Below are 17,265 nucleotides of genomic sequence, written 5' to 3' on the forward strand. Positions count from 1 at the left end.
TAGAGTTGTACCAGAATGCTTTACAAATGTAGCTACACGACCTCTTTGGCTCTTTGTATCATGAGATATTGATTTTCTTGAAATTTTTAGCTAAAAATATGTATAAAATATGCGATCGTCGTTTTGATTTACTGGATTAACTATTTTTTCCAATTGGAACTGTTCCCACGTGCAATTTACTAGTTAAAATAAAAGATCAAGTCTGTTCAAAATCAGATGCTCGGAATTTTTACTGGTGCAATATCGCCTAAAATCCCTAAACCCATTCTCAAAGGATTTTTCAAGGATCTATCATCTCTCTAGAAAATATGTTGGGGTTGGTCCACATTTCGATCTGCTAGAAACCTTTGTTTTAGATCGCCAGTGCTCCATGTGCATGAAAAATACAATTTTATTCTTTTTTTAAATAAATATATTACATAATTTATACATTTTCTCGTTGGACTCCTCTTCTCATATGAACCCCTTATTATTTCAGAAACAATCACAACAATAGTAATTGGACTCCTCTCTTATTCTTTTTCAAGCTTTATTCTCTCCTTGCTTAATCTTGATTTTCAGTTTGTCTTTTATGGAGGTGTACTTTGGTTTCATACAGTTGGTCAATCAATTGTTAAAAAGTTTAACTTGGCGTTCTAATTCTCTTTGTTAGTTACAAAGGAAAATGTTTTCGGAGTCGTCAATGCCTTTTCCTCGTGTTTCTTTAAGTGGCTTTTTAGGTAATTCTTGGGCCGTCGGATAGAAAACTGTCCCATCTGATCTGATAGCTTCTCTACTATGAAGTCTGTAGAGAGTACTTTAAATGTACGATTGGTAGGGATATACGTTTCAATTGCTGTGGTCAATACAAGGGATGATGACGGGCGAGGTTTAAGCTTTTTTGTTGAAAAACAAATTTCTTTCTTTTCAAATTTATCGAATTACTATATTCATCTAAAAAACATACAACGGACTGATTGTTGGATGTTTGACAAATTCATTTGTCCTGATTTTAACGTTCGTGGCGTCTATAAAAATGTTTGCCAAGTCTTGATACATTTTTCCGAGCATTTAGTTTTTTTTTTTTTTTTTGTCTTTTCACCCAAACCACATCTCGAATGTGTCAAAAACCAAAAACGAAGGTGAATGCGAATAATGATACAGTGGTTGCCTCAAACGCTGGTTTGATACAACATTTGACAAGTCAACAAATCTTTGACATAATAAATTAATTAAAAAATGAACTTTTTTTTGTGTATGTATATTATACGCACAACTGGATGCAATGAGATGGAACTACGCATGGCAGGCTGAATGGACACCCAAGGACTCCTCTTTCCACCATGAATATTGACGGGGCCTGAAAATACATTAGACAAATACGATCGTCACACGTGCATTAATAACTCTCAGTTGAATGTCCATCGACAAAAGAATATAATAACAATTTAAAAGCTATTGTAGAAGGACGATTAAACCAAAACAGCAACTGGAACGAACAAGGGACACTCGGTTTAAAGTCCCTTCGACACTCGAACGATTTTCACAAGGTAAAATCACCCCAAATGCAATTCTTAAGAATTAGGAGTAGCTTCGAGATAATTTACCCTTCTCGAATTAAAGTTTAGTATTCCACCAAACTGCGCAGTATGCCATGGAAACACCCAAAAAATCGACATAACCACTTCAGCTGGCACCCCAGAGCGCAATACTTCAAAAGGGAAGGAAGCCTCCTGCTGTATAGCACAAACTATGCCACTAGTTATGAAGACTATTGCTCGAGGAGCGGCAGAATAAACCATACATGTTATAGAGCTCAAACCTTTAAACCTGCAAATTCAGTACAGGATGCTGGCTAAGCGAGGGAATCTGAACTCCAAAACTGAGCCAGCTTCTACCGAGATCCCAAAAGGTTTAAATGATCTTCTGGATTGGTCCTTGACCAGGCATATCTACAAAAGCTATTTTTCCTTCTAAACATAAACAACAGATGCAGATACACACACAATGAACAAATGGATAAGAGGGCATCTGCAGGAAAAAGAAGTAAACAAGACGAGAGCATATATACCTCTGCATATAATGGATTATCTATGCTCCGACTTCAGAAAAGGGCTCCAGTTCAAGTATCTTTTGGATCTTCTAGTGGCAAAGAAAATCAAACATATCACATTAACCGACCAAAAGTTAAGAGTAGATGTCAACCTTATGGAGACATTATTTGGTCGAAAAGTTAAGATGCAACAAATAACTACTATGAAAATTTAAAAGAAATTTCAAATTTAAATAGACCCCTAAAAGAATATGATGCAACGTCAGCATGCTGGCCAATGAATAATGCATCTCCCATATGTTTAGTTTGGCATTTAGTAAATACAGGTAATTTTTTTTACAATTTCTGGGAAACTTTTCTGGCAAACTAGTGTAATTAATAAAAAATTCAATCATAAAACGTCACAAATCATTCAGAGGGTATCACAAACTCCCGTCGATCTGAATCCACGTGCAATTCCTAACTAGCTTCTCTGCGGCAATAGAGAAACAAAAATGATAGCCACATAAGGAGGTTCAAGAAGGGTTAACCAATGGAAACCATAAACCACAAAAGGGACACTTTTTCCTATCATGCAATGTCTTACATTTTAGAATACTAAAACCAAATTATAAGCAGTTACACCTAAATAACCTCACCTTTCAGGTGTATAGGTTGGTTCCAGGAAAAAGAGAGGGAAGATGCTGCTAAATGGCAGTAACCTTGATGGCTGAAATACAACTGATAAAGGAGTTAAGATGACATCACAATTTCCCGAAAATAACGGTCAACTTTCTGTAAAATGATGGAAAAAACACATGAAATATTTTTTCTTCAAGTAATGATTTTGCTTACTATCAAACTAGCGAAGAGGGCAGCAGACAATGCAACTTGAGAAGAATTGTCTATTTGTTGCAATTAAAATCTAAGCTGTACATACATCAGAAGTCGGGAAAAAATAAGTTACTTCTCCTCTGGAAAAGGAGTATTGAGAGAAATATAAGATTGTGCAACGTTACCCTAAACAATACAGTCCTCTTATCTAGCAAATAATTTCTGAAAAGCAGTTCCATGAAAAAATAACTATCGACTCCTGGAGAATGGAAATGCATATAATATCCAGTTGCCTAAGTCATGACTGATGGTTGGCATGCAACAGATATATTTGGAATCAATCTTTTGTATATGACCGACAAACAACTAATTTTCGGATGAGCCTAATTTGGCATCTCTCTTCATTGCCATGTGTCTTTCAATCAACTTGTCCACGAAGTCTCGGATCTGCCCCAACAACAAAAATTGAATAGGAAATTAGAAGCCACAAAAAGGTTATCGAAAGAATCTAAATAACTTAAATCAAAATAATTACGCAAAAGATGAAAACCAACTCATGAACAGGAAACATAAAAGGCCAACAGAAGCACGTAATGACACCAATATTTTGTTACTTCTTTACATAAGAGGTCAAGACACCTTACTATCATGCCCATAATAATTTTCCAGTCAAGAAACTTTTGAATTTTAAATTTTAGAAGTTCTAAAAACTGCAAGATCCTCCCTCCGAATCATCTCCAAGTGCATTTAAGGTAAATGTCATACATCTGAAGCTGATAGTTTTGGTTCATTAAAAAAAGATCTGAGCGAAATGTTTCCTAAGATTATTTCATCTCAAAAAAATCTCACAATGAACGACTACCAAAATTCGCATGATACTAGAAGCAAAACTACAAAATTTTAATTTATCTGAGCCTTTTATCCTGACATTTATATCATAAAAACATACAAAGTTTTCAGAAACAAATTATTAGCAGAAACCATTTGCCACTAAGCCAAATATATTCGGTAAAATAAAACCTACAAAATTCAAAGTAACTTGCAAATAGATCCCCACCTTGTTTTTGCGTCTGAAATCAAGAAACTCAGATACAGCCATAGCTTTCTCCACATCATTAGTATGTTCCATGACCTGGAAAAAAAATTTAAGTTCGCTGACAGAAGCAAAGTAAAAAACAAGCAGTGTTGCAGTGTAAATCAAGGAGAAAACCTTGGTAGCGGTTTTCTTCATGATTGACTTGTAACCTTCTCTATCAATTTTCCTAGCTTTATAAAGAGGCATAAGCAATGAAGCAACATAGTCCACCACAGCATGTTTTAATCGCTCGGCTCCTTTAGGTTGATTGCCTTTTGATTCGTTGTTTAATGCAACGTACGAAGCAGAAATATCAATGGCCGCTGAACTAGGTTTCCTAGCATATAACTTTGAGTTTACGTTTGAATCCTCCTCATCTGTTAAGTGCATTGTTCCATGAGAGAAGCCTGAACTTGCTGCAGCTGCTTGACTTTGCCATCTGTCAATAGCATTGTAATCTTTTATTCCCACACTTCCCTCACTATCAACCCAAGCTTTTGTGAATATGCTACTATCTACAGCTGCGTTTTCCCCAGAGTGTTCCCTGAAGTTCAACTGACTCGCCATCTCATTTGAACGGCTCTGTTGTGAACGATTATCAACTGACATCCTGGAATTCTCCAGGTTGATGCCAGCAGCTGAAAAATCAACTGACCAATCCCTCACTCTGCAGTTCCTAGAATCTATGTCAGATAAGAAATCTTGCTTGCCTATAGCAGCACCAGAAAAATTCTTTCTGATATCAGATTCATCCATATGGGTCCATTGTTCATGTGTAGCAAATTTGTGAAACGAAAGAATCTTGGGAAGCTGCGGCAATGAATTATGCATGACACCAGAAGCAGCATATGCCTGTAGCATATTACAAAGACAAACAAAAAGAAAAGAGGTGTAACAGATGGAAAGCTGCCCCATAGGCACATTGCTCAACCAAGTCCAACAATAGACAGAAAAGAAAGACCACCAATTGAGGATAACTTCATGGGTAAAAGAAATTTTTCGGCTTTATGCCCAGTGCTTAAAGCCAAAGATCACAAATTGGAAATATTTATGGCACCAGAAAGTCACAAAGTTTCAAAATTAAAAGTGAAAGAAGATAATACCACTAACATGATAAAAATAAGATTGTACATATTCTGAAAGCCACAATTTCTTTAAGCTCAAATCACAGTCAAAGAAACTAAAGGATCAACTTCCATTACTTCAGGTCAACTGAAAATCAATTGTCATCCTTTAATTTATTTGCATAATGAGTAACACATTGACGCACATAAAAATATCCAGAAGAAGTGGTCACACCACTAAGAATGCCCAACAATTTCCTATTTCGGTCCGAGAGCAGAAACCAAAGAAAGGCATATGTAATCATCCTTTCTAATTGGAGTAGTTCGGAGAAATATTATACCAACTTCGCAAAGGTAATCATCCATGGGAATCCACTTGTGGTTCCGGACATCAATTCGTATATACATAAAATGGCAAAAGATGTGACGAAGGATGGGTAAAAGATGTGATAAGTGAATAGGCAAAAGAAGGTGAAACAAGCAAACCTTGGCAGCTGCAATAGCTGCAGCTTGGGCTGCTTCTGCAGCAGCAATGGCAGCACTTTCTTCTTCAGAGATGGGAATTTCTTGATCTTTCTCCTCCACAACACTTTGAGATCCTATTGAACCATGAGAACATGAGAATTGCACATCAGCTTTAGGGTCGATTCTTGTTTCTGATTTCATATTATTGTCAACCACTTTCTTAGTTCTTTCACTGGATGGGAATGGTCCCACAGATGCTGACATTTTTGAACTTCCCTTGCTCTCTGGTTCAACATGAATTGTGCGCCGAGGGGGTTTTCCAGACACTAGAGAAGATTTGCTTTTTGAATCCAATGTAGTTGATTGTCTGAGCAATTTAAGTCCCCCTTTAGAAGCCTTATCTTTGCGGAAAAGTTCAACCCATACATGGACGAGCTGGCTAGCAATGGCACGTATATCACGACTGGTATGCACACAGACTTTCTGTTTCACAGTTTTTCCAATACCTAAGCATGATAAAAGAAATGATAATTGATATGGTTTCTAAAAAAGCATTCAGAAAAAATGTGAAACTTTGCAAAGATCATCTCAACAAGATATAACACAGGAAGCCAAAATAAGATATAAAAATCTCAATTGATCATCGATGAGTTTAAAAAGAGGCTGCAATTTGACTGTTTTCTCGAGGGAAAGAAATAACACTTCCAAGGAAAACCTGTAAGATCAACCGAGCAAAAGAAGTCTCAAACATATTTGGGTGCTTTAAATACTTCCACTCGCATCTAAAAACTTTGTCATCGCGAAGTATAGATTAAAGAAATGGGATGGCCCATGGGTTTTCATTAAAATATGCATAAGTTGTTATGCAACTAATGCATTAGAAAAAGAGGGGGCAAGGAATAAAGGTGAATGTGTGGTGAGCACCTGATGATCTAACTGCAAGTAAATCAGTTGAAATAAGTACAAGTAGACGAACGCAATGACGCAAGAGCTGAGTTCCATCCTTCCCCAAGGAATCCTGTCATGTACCATAAAATTCAGTCAATAACAGACATTTCAGTGAAAGCAAGTGCAGTGCAAACTTCACATCCATGAGAGCACTTACCAGAATCCATGAGTTAAGCACACTGAGCCCTTCTTTAGTGCTGGCAAAGGTCTTTAAAAATCCAACAGGAAGTCTTAACAGCTCTTTAGCCAGACAGAGTCTCCCAGATGACGTTTTTGAAGTGAAAAACATGTCCTTCAACATAGAGCCCCGAGTCAAAAGGCGAGAGGCATCTAGTGAATTCTCACACAAACCATCGGAGAACTCTAATGCCTCAAGTCTCTCAACAATGTCCCTCATCTCACTCTTTCCAAAATCCGAATGACGCTTTGCAGCCTCCATGGCCTCAACTTCGGTAGTATAATCGGTCCCTGTTTTCAATATATCCATAATTCGTATAGCCTCTCGGAGTCCACTCATCATTGCACCACCAACAGTGTCAGGATGCTCCTTGCACGTGGCTTCACCAGCAAAAAATAAACAATTCTCCACTGGTTTTCCCAAAATATCATAGTCTTCTCCAGATGCTCCCACAGCAACATAAGAGTAAGCACCATAACAGTACGGATCTCTGCCCCAATCAGTTACTACAGATGCTACTGGATCAGATACTCTATCCTCCCCAAAAAGTTTCCGTAGAATAAGTAAGGCATGATTTACATGATCTGAAGTGCTAATATTTTGGCCTTCTATGGCAGCCATACCAACAACCAAGGCTATAAGAACAGGTGCCCCCACAGTTTTCTTGACATTCCAGAACATGAAGCACCGCCCTCGCTGATCTGTAGTTTCAGCAGCAACACCAAAGTAATCAATTGTCTCGTCCCAAAACACTTCAGGAAATTCTAATACTACTTTATTTAGAACGCCAAAGCCCAGTCGCTGGATAGATTGATGTTTCCATTGAGGTAACGGAGGCGAAAAATTGATAGTTTCAGCTTTCAGGCACCCAAGTGGCACAGTGACCAGTACAGCATCACCCGAAAACTCCTTACCATTGGATGTAGAAATTTTAACCTTGTTATGCAGCTCATTATTCATCTCATGACACTTTACATCATAGGATATTTTGGTAACTACATGATCCAGGTAAATGCAAAGTCCTTCACCAAGAGATTCAACAACCGCACTGTAACCTCCTTTAATCATACAATGAGCTCCACCAAATCCTCCATACACATCATCCTGATTCCAGTTTGGAAGTGAGACATCTTGAAGCAAAGCAGCACAACCATACTCTAAGTGAGCAAAATGCCAATCCATGACTCTCCTCTCGATAGGATTCAAACTCTTTGTTTTAGAATCTTGAGCAATGTGAACATCGTCCGCAGGTCTTCTGGTGGAACCAACGGTATCAGGAAATTTATCAGATGCAATTTCCATGTCATCTTGTGCAGAGTGCGACATACGACATCTCTTAAGGCCATACTCTAAGCCTTCTTCAAGAGACATTTTCATGGCATGTTCGCCTTTTTCAGCAACCAGCCGTACCATGTCATCGAGTAAGCCATTATATTCTGCTTCCAAGCTCTCGTCAAGATCTGCAGGAACTTTCTGACCGGTCACGATATCATAAAGCGGACAGTCGCTGTTCAGTACAGTTAACTCAAGTCCCAACTGAGCACTAATCAATGAAGAAGGATCGGGCCTTCTTTCAGCTGCCACATCTGCCTCCACACCAGTAATGATGCTAGCCCCGAGATCTACTGGAACGCTTAATGAAGAACGGTCCGTATAAACACGGCCACCTATTCTGCTCCTGGCCTCAAGCACGGTAACATCGAAACCTTGTCGTTGCAGGTGACGTGCAGCAGTTAAGCCAGCAGGGCCAGCTCCAATAATTATTACACTATTCCTGTGCTCAGAATCATTATTTACATCTCTATGCTCACAATCTATGGAGCCCAATACAACAGTGGGCCTTTCTTTGGGGACCTCTACATATACAGCAGGCATTGAATCACGATCGGGGAGTGATTCTAGATGCATGGCAGGAAGCATAGTGTCGTCGTCATCTCTGCCTGATGGGATTGTACCAAGATACTCCATATCTGACACATTTTTTTGGGATATAGGATAAGGGTAACTGCCTGCTTGACTTTCCTCGGGAGGGCATCCTTCAAAGACTGTAGGGGCAGATGATTCTAAGGCCTGAAGATTGACAAGTCCATCTCCTCTCTTGCATTGTCTCGGCAGTTTTTCATAGGTAAATGCATCATAATTCATTTCCTTGACATAAGTATTTTCCTTCTCATGGATAAAACAAACTCCATCCTCTAAATCAGCAGGAGGAGGTCCACCAGTTTCTTTGGGCTTCAGAAGTTTTGAGTCATGCTTAATGGTATTTTCTACTTTTTCCTTTCCAGAAGGAACCCCAAAATTTACATAACCCTGTAGAAATACATATAGCGATCTTAAAAAATATTTGATTGACTAAAAACTTTTGATATTCAATTCTATACAGCTAAAAATCATCAAAGCAAAAAAAAAATAACAATCAATGCAAGCATTTCACAGTCACAGCCAAATTAAATAAGCACCAAGCAAAATAAATTTAATGGATTCAAGAAGCTTACATGTTGATCTAGAAAGGTGTGGACATCTCGAATTAGAGAAGCATGTGGACCTTCACCCACTAGAGGAGTGCTGGAAACTCCAAAATCTGCCAGGGACAAAATGCGACTAACATCTTTGTTCCACACACTCAGAATATAGTTCCTACAAAATTTCAAATGATTAAGCCCCAAAAATTTGGTAGCAATTATCATGTTAAGAACACAATTTAAATTCAGATAACTATATTCAATAATAGCCAGTTCAAGTAGAAAATGTCACCCTGGTATTTTACTCAATAAAAACAAGTTGCAGAAGGGAAGTTTTACCGTTCAAATTCATTTTGTAACTCGCAAGAGATGAACCGAAATAGCTCCAACTATTATCCTATATACTGAAAAACTTTTGCAATTACTGTGTGAATAAAGAAGTTGTACAAGGAACTTTTACCATTCAAAATAATATCGCAAAATCGCTTGTGATGGACCAGATATAGCTGCAACTATGTTCTTACATAATGAATAACTTTAAAAATACCGTGTGAATAATGAGCCTCTTGCTTCAAACCTAACCATTTCAACACTCCTCCCCCAAAATATTTTATAAATAACAAAAACAAGAAATCAGTAATGAAATGAGCAACAAGCAAAACCCTTGGGATCGATCCCTCAAACTTAAAATAAATATCGTATAAAATCCAAATCACTAGCAACAGAAATAAGTTGGCAGCTCTGAATACCTACAAACAGTAGCAGGCTACACGTTTAGTCAGGCAATACAAGTAACACAGTCGAGACTCCTAAACAAACCTACATAAACATCCTAAGCAAATAGTAACTAAATGAACAGATATAAGTTTATGTGCACAGTTATCATTACCTAGTACAAATAAATAAAAATGATCAATCCTCCTCCAGTAGATGATAGAACCACTTAAAATTATGATAACCTTGTTCAGAAAAAGTAGGAGGTTGAACAAAATACTAAACACTGACCTGCATTCCAAGTATTCCTGAAGCCCACCTTTGCGTTTCAGCACTTCCTTAAACTTGATTTTCTCAATGGGACTAAATGCACGAGCTTTTAGCCCTGCCATTACAGCTGCCGCCTTTCCATTTTCAGCATCCACAGCCATCGATGAATTGACTTTTTCCCTGGTTTTATCTACAACCCCATGACTAACAAGAAACTCTTGACCCTGCATCAATATTTCCCAATCAGCGTCACCTTCATAAGCCATGTCCTCACGCCGACACTTTCTAGCATTCCGTGTGACCCGCTCGCTTACCGATATACTGCTTTGTTTAGCTTCGGAATCACACAGAGACCATGTTTCTTCTCGACAGCTTCCTTGATGATCCAGGATAACAGATGAATACAAGGTCTGATTTACCTCGTCATCCTCAGAAGGATAATTACAGTTTAGGGGGCACGTATGGTCAAGCAACCCATTGGAAGCTTTAATATTTTTCTGAGACAAATCTTTGCTTCTTTTTCTCAAGCATTTCTTTTCTAAACAGAATCCTGGAACTTCTGCATCTACTGAAGTACAATTTATCTTCCCAGTTTGAGGCATCAGTGTCGAAGTATCACTGAAATGTGAATTCATCTGATCCCTTGCATATTTGTTATTACAGGTCCCGACAACAGCTCCATCAAATGGAAGCAAACAATTGTTATCAGCTTCCACAGAAAAAACCCCACAACTTCTATCGTGAATATTATTAGAACAAGGGGGCTCAACGTTAAAACCCGGAAGGTCCCCACTGGTTTCAGAGTTGATATCACCATCTTGGACATTATAGATCTTACCTGAGCATTCCCTCAACCTAGAATGAGATCTTTCAACCAAGGACGATTTCTCTAAGATTGCATTGAAAGATGTACCATCCATGTCATTAGCTTTTGATAAATGATTCGTAACTGATGAAAAAGAAGAAAGCTCTTGCTTTGAATCAGTGCAAGATAAATTCCCCTGTGCACCATTTAGGTCTTCAGTTAAACAGCCATCAACAGTTTGACGGATCAAGGTTGAGTTTATTGAACCCTGACCATGAACTACATGTACCCTGTTAATAGATACTGGGAGATTCTTGATTAATTTCGATGAAGCTGTAGATTTCACAGGTGGAGCCTCTGAGCCAGCAATTGAATTTGGTTTTGATTCAACAACTAAAGCTTTGGTTTCTTTTACCTGCTCCAACCTTGAAGAATTGCAAGATTTCCATATTACATCCGATTGCACTTTTTGAAAAAGGGGAGATAGTGAATTCTCTACAGCTCCATCCCCTAGTTCTGAAGTATCCCCTTTCCCATCACGGGCCAAACAATTTTCGGATATCCGGTGATCTACATTACCAGCACATTCAGGGTCACTTGCAACTGTCTTCTTTGCATCTGAGATAGGCTTTAGTCTCTTACTTTTCCTTTTAGCCTTCACCTTTAGAGCGTCGAAAACAGTAGCATCCCCAGGAGAACCACCTGCACCGCTATCTTTCAGCTGCACCTCGAAAATCTTATCTACGTACGATCTCCCATCTTTTACATGCCCCCTGGTAGACTGACCCGATGGCTCCAACAAATTGTTACTCGAGTCTTTCCCCAAGACAACCTGAGCTCCACTACCCCTTTTTGGACCCCTCAACTTCTTCCTAAAATTTGCTAATGTGTCCTCCATGCCACCAAACTCCTCGTCCTCAACGCCAATCTTCTCGACACTTTTAACTTTATTTCCACTTTCATCAGGAACCACATTAGTTTTTTTGGATCTTTTTTTACCTTTCAGCTTCATCAATGCCCCAATTGGCTCGTCATCACCTGAATCAAATAATGCTTCCGTAGGTACAATTTTCCTCTTCAAACCCATTTTATTTTCCTTCTCATCCATCCCTTGCCCAGAGTCTGTCACTCCACATCCAAACCTAACCCTAATCTCAATTTCAAAGGGGATTTTAGTTTTTTTATTTTTTATTTTTTATCGATCAATTTTATGCCTTCGGGAAGCTACTTTGGTCATACCTTTGTTTTTATTTTGGTCAATGACCTTCCTTTCACATTTTCTGCTAATTTATTTATTTAAAATTCATTAATCCAATTAATCCATTTCCAAAAAAATATAATCCATTAACCTAGTCGGGTGGTCATATAACAAGGCGTCTCATTTAATCACCACATCTGTTTTCTTCCCTCTATTTGGATTCCGGGTAAATATAGATCAAACCAAATCGAAAAAGACCAATAAACCAAACCAAACCAAACCAAATCGTGTTTTTTTATTGACGATGATTTGGATTGATTTTATAATTAATTAAACATAAAAAATGAATTTATTCATAGTTTTGATAAAACAAATCAAACCGAAAGGATGGAAAATTCTATATATAATTGAAGTTTAATGAATATAGTATATGCCGGCAAAAGTGGATGGTGGAATTAAATGAGGTGGGTGGTGTGAGCATTGTTCAAAGAAAAAATAAATAAAAAATATGTTTTATATGATTTTGTTAGACATCAGCTTTGAAATTGTGTTCGGAAGAGGGTTATCATTGGAATTATGCATCTATAAATAGATGTAACATTTGGCATTTCAATTTATAATATTCGAGTTTTTCTATCATCTCATAGAATTTGAGTACTTGGTTCTATATGTTTTGAGTTATTTGTTCTCAGTGTATTAAAACGGAGTGTGTTCTATTTGGAAACACGATGAATGGTTGTACACCATAAAATATTATGGTGAAATTCATTTTATCTTACCCGTTGTTTTACTTTGATAGTTTTTAAGAGTTTTTCACCTAAATTTCGGTGTCCGATTTTATACTTTATTTTCATATTATTATTTCAAGATGTTGCATCTAGGACTAACAAGTGGTATCAGAGCCTTGATTTAAAATTTCTTAAATTCTGAGTATGGTATATGGTTGCAATCTAGACTGATCTTCTACATCGGAAAATTTCTTTTGATATTTTTTATTAAGATAAGATTATTTTGTTCAGTATATTAAATTGTTGTATGCATAATGACGGGCAGAAACAAGTTAGCAAAGTTCAATGAAATTTTATGTTGTGGAAAATAAAGATGCAAGCAGTTTTAAAAAAGGATAATTGTTTGACGGCTGTTGGAGATACACCGAGAAAAATGACGGACGATGGAAAGTGGAATGAGATGAATGATAATGTTATTATCAATTTACACTTGGCTATAATAGATGAAGTACTGTCAAATATCTCTGAGATAAAGATGTCAAAAACTATCGGGATACTCTGAGCAAAGATATATGGATGTCAAGTCACTACACAAAAATATTTTTCTAAAAGGAAAACTTAATACTCTTCGGATAATGGAATCATTATCAATGACCGATAATATCAACACTCTAAATACTTCATTTACCCAACTCACCTCTGTGGGACATAAAATAGAGAAAAAAAGCGTGCAAAGCTTCAACTTCAAAATATATCATATTCATACGATCAACTTTTCATCAATTTAACAAACAATATTCTCACAAAGTTTTAAAACTTTGATGATTTCTTAATTGCGATTCTCATATAATAGTCGACACAAGAATAAGAAAGATATGTTAGTAACTTCAAAGCAAATAGAGGCTTTACCTATGATAAAAGGGATACTTATAAACTGTGACTCCAGTGAAAATCAAATGCAAGATAGATCAAAGTTAAGGAATAAGAAGAAATATTCAATACTCTAAATGTGGCAGTAAAGAGCACTTCAAGGAAAAAGTGTACGAGTATCGAGAAGGGTTCTCAAGGAAATGTGGTCAATACTTCAGGATGTGGCGAAATATTATTCAGCAAAGCAGCAATAATTGCAGAAGGCAGACACAAATTTTGTGACACATGGATTATGGATTCAGGAGCGACGTGACACATGATGTCTTGAAGAGAATGGTTCGATCAATATGAATCTTCTCAGAAGGATTTATATTCATGGGAAATGATCATGCATTGGGAATCATTGGAATCGGTACTATCAAAATAAAAATGTTTGATGATGTCATTCGCACCACATAGGAGGTACGACATGTGAAGGTGCTGACAAAGAATCTTTTGTCATTTGGCCAATTGGATGATATCGGGTGGAAAACTCGTATCAAGAATGAGATCATAAAAATTTTGAAGAGCACACTTGTGGTTATGAAGTCGAAAAAATTTGCTACAAATTTGTATGTATTTTTGGGAGAAACACACAAAGAGATGGAACTAGTTGTTACATCGATTGGTTCAAGAGATAATTAAAAGTGTTACGACATAGAAAGCTCGGACATATGTCAGAACGAATGTTGGAAATTCTTTCAGAACAGAAGCTATTGTCGAGGCTTACAAAAGTGTCTCTATCCTTTTGTGATTATTGTGTTAGCAGTAAACAACACAAATTAAAGTTTGATACTTCCACTGCCAAAAACAAAAGCATATTGCAGCCGATTCATTCAAATGTTTGGCAAGCACCAGTTGTATCCCTAGGAGGAGCGATATACTTTGCCTCGTTTATTGATGATTTCTCTATGAGATGTTGGGTGTATCCAATCATGAAAAAATCTGACATTTTCCAGATCTTCAAAGATTTCAAAGCGCATATTGAACCTGATTCTGAAAAGAAAGAAGTGTATGAGGACTGACAATAGAAAGTAATAAATCAGTGACGAATTTGATGTATTTTGTCAACACGAGAGCATCAAAAGATAGTTCATGACGACTTACACATATCAACATAATGGAGTGACATAGTGGATGAACAACACCTTGTTGGACAGAACAAGAGCTATGTTAAGGACTGTGGGTCTATATAAGTCATTTTGGGCGGAAGCAGTAAAATCATTCATTATATTATCAATCGTTCTCTTTTAGTGGCGATTGATATGTAGACTCCGATGGATATATAAAATGGGAATCCGATTGATTATTCTCATTTTCATGCATTTAGAAGTCTAGTGTGCGTTCTGTGCAATGAGCAAGAAATATCGAAGTTGGATTCGAAATCCAGAAAATGTACCTTCTTGGGTTATGCTGACGGAGTAAAGTGATTTTGTTTGTGGGATTCTCCTGTCCACATACTAGTCATCAACATATATGTTATCTTTGAGGAAGATAAAGTAAAGAGAGATAAAGGCACACTGAATTCAGAAAATGTTATAATTCAAGTGGAAATAAGACAGACAGAGATCAAATTTCTTGTGAAGTAGTACCAGATCATGATGAACAATAACATGTTGAGTCTAATGTTTCCAAAGTAAGGCAGTCATCTCGAGAGAGAATACCACTATGTTGGCTTTTAGATTATGTTATTGAAATCAATATTTTTATTAATAGAAGATCGTGAGCTATCGAGTTTCCACGAGGCTACTCAAAAACTCGGATATGTTCCTGTGGATGACAGAAATGCATAAAGAATTGGAGACATTAGACAATAATAAAACTTAGGATCTTGTTACACTACCACGAGAGAGAAAAACTATTGATAACAGATGGGTCTCTAAGATCAAACGGGATGACAATAACCAAGTGGATTGGTATCGTGTTGGTGGTAAAAAGGTATACTCAGAAAGAAGACATTGAATTCAATGAGATATTTTCTCCCGTGGTTCGGCTTACAACAGTTAGATCAGTTTTGACATTATGTGCGATTTTTTACCTACATATCAGCTTGATGTGGAAACGACATTTATTCATGGAGATCTTGAGAAAGAAATCTATATTCTCCAGCCATAAGGTTTCGTAGAAAAAAGGCAAAGAGAACTTGGTTTGTATGTTGAACAAATCTCTGTACGGTCTCAAACATGCGCCGATGTGTTGGTTCAAGATATTTGATTCATATATCACGAGTCTTAGATGCAACAGATTTAGTGTAGACCCTTGTACATATTTCAAGATGTATGGTAATGATTATATCATTTTGTTTTTGTATGTGTACGATATGTTGGTAGCAGGTCCCAACATAGATCAAGTCCAAGAATTGAATGCACAATTGGCTAAAAAATTGACATGAAGAAATTAGGACCAGCAAACATAATTCTAGTGATACAAGTTCATCGAGACAGAAGTTACAGAAAGATTTGGCTTTCCTTGAACAATTACTCGAAGAAATTCTTTGAACGCTTCAACATGCAAGATAGTAAGTCAATATCAACCCATCTTCCTGTTAATTTCAAGTTATCATCTGAAATATGTCATAGCAGTGAAGCTGGGAGGGTAGAGATGTCTCGAGTACCATATGCATCAACATTGATAAGTTTGATGTTCGACATGATCTATACAAGATTGGATATTGCTCAAGCATTGTGATCAGTTAGTCAGTATACTATGATTCATGGACGAAGGCATTGGAGCACTGTTAAGAGGATCCTTAGATACATTAAGGGTACCTCAAATGCTGTATTATGTTATGGAGGATCGGATTTTACGCTTGTCGATTCAGATTATGCATGTGAATCCTGATAAGAGAAAATATACTACTTGTTATGTATTTACATTTGCAGGGGAGCAGTAATTTAGGTTTCAAAACTGCAAACAATTGTGAAATTACGTACAATGGAGATAGAATACATGACAACTACTCAAGTTTACAAGGAGACAATATGGATTAAAAGGTTATTGGAGGAGATCAGACTCAAACAAAATAATGTTCATTTGTTTTGTGACAGTCAAAGTGTCTCGCGTATTGCAAATAATCCATCACTTCATTGTAAGACTAAACACATTGAAGTTCAATTTCATTTTGTGTAATAATGGTAGAAGAAGAAAGTGTAAATATGTAGAAAATTTATATATAGTATAACATAGCTGATATTCTGACCAAAGCACTGAACATTGGCAAGTTTGAGTGATGTAGATCCTCGAATGGCCTAGCCGAAATGTAAGCAGCAGGGAATGACAAAATTGAAAAGATGTGTGGAGATATGTTTGATTCTCAATCAAACTCTAAATGGGAGAAATGTCGGCAAATGTGGATGGTGGAATTAAATGAGGTGGGTGGTGTGAGCATTGTTCAAAGAAAGAAAAATCAAAGAACAAGTTTTATATGATTTTGTTAGGCAGCAACTTTGAAATTGTGCTCGGACGAGAGGGGTTCACACTGAAGTTATGCATTGTAAATAGATGCATCATTTGACATCTTATTGTATCTCATTTGAGTTTTTCTTTCATCTTATAGCATTCGAGTGTTTAATTCTATAATATTTCTGAGATACTTGTTCTCGTA

The 17,265-nt window shown here is 37.0% G+C and overlaps 1 protein-coding gene across 11 annotated transcripts; it reads right to left on the bottom strand.

Annotated features, from left to right (window-relative positions):
* Positions 1-1,122: 1,122 nt before the first annotated feature.
* LOC142540762 (lysine-specific histone demethylase 1 homolog 3) lies at positions 1,123-12,027 on the bottom strand. 11 transcript variants are annotated; one of them, XM_075647165.1, is made up of 14 exons: positions 10,043-12,027; positions 9,071-9,212; positions 6,555-8,885; positions 6,374-6,467; positions 5,471-5,955; positions 4,056-4,772; positions 3,903-3,977; positions 3,031-3,292; positions 2,867-2,941; positions 2,671-2,741; positions 2,051-2,118; positions 1,802-1,952; positions 1,587-1,712; positions 1,123-1,339 (listed from the first exon to the last, which is right to left on the bottom strand). In XM_075647165.1, exons 1-8 carry the CDS (start codon positions 11,932-11,934, stop codon positions 3,212-3,214), a joined length of 5,817 nt encoding a protein of 1,938 aa, XP_075503280.1. In that variant the 5' UTR covers positions 11,935-12,027; the 3' UTR covers positions 1,123-1,339; positions 1,587-1,712; positions 1,802-1,952; positions 2,051-2,118; positions 2,671-2,741; positions 2,867-2,941; positions 3,031-3,211. The 11 variants fall into 11 exon arrangements, with proteins under 11 accessions (XP_075503280.1, XP_075503259.1, XP_075503302.1 ...); XM_075647144.1 differs by having other exon boundaries at positions 1,587-1,715; XM_075647187.1 differs by having other exon boundaries at positions 1,587-1,931.
* Between the last annotated feature and the right edge of the window lie 5,238 nt (positions 12,028-17,265).

The sequence above is a fragment of the Primulina tabacum genome, chromosome 1 (assembly GCF_025594145.1).
Source record: "Primulina tabacum isolate GXHZ01 chromosome 1, ASM2559414v2, whole genome shotgun sequence".
NCBI lineage: Eukaryota > Viridiplantae > Streptophyta > Magnoliopsida > Lamiales > Gesneriaceae > Primulina > Primulina tabacum.

What these genes read in the sequence shown, in the direction of transcription:
- LOC142540762 (XM_075647173.1), bottom strand. Translation starts at nt 11,934, where the DNA reads ATGGATGAGAAGGAAAATAAAATGGGTTTGAAGAGGAAAATTGTACCT. An exon ending in TGCTTAACTCATGGATTCTG is followed by an intron (nt 6,468 to 6,554) that starts GTAAGTGCTCTC and finishes GGTACATGACAG; the next exon opens with GATTCCTTGGGGAAGGATGG. An exon ending in TGAAGAAAACCGCTACCAAG is followed by an intron (nt 3,978 to 4,055) that starts GTTTTCTCCTTG and finishes TTTTTTTTCCAG; the next exon opens with GTCATGGAACATACTAATGA.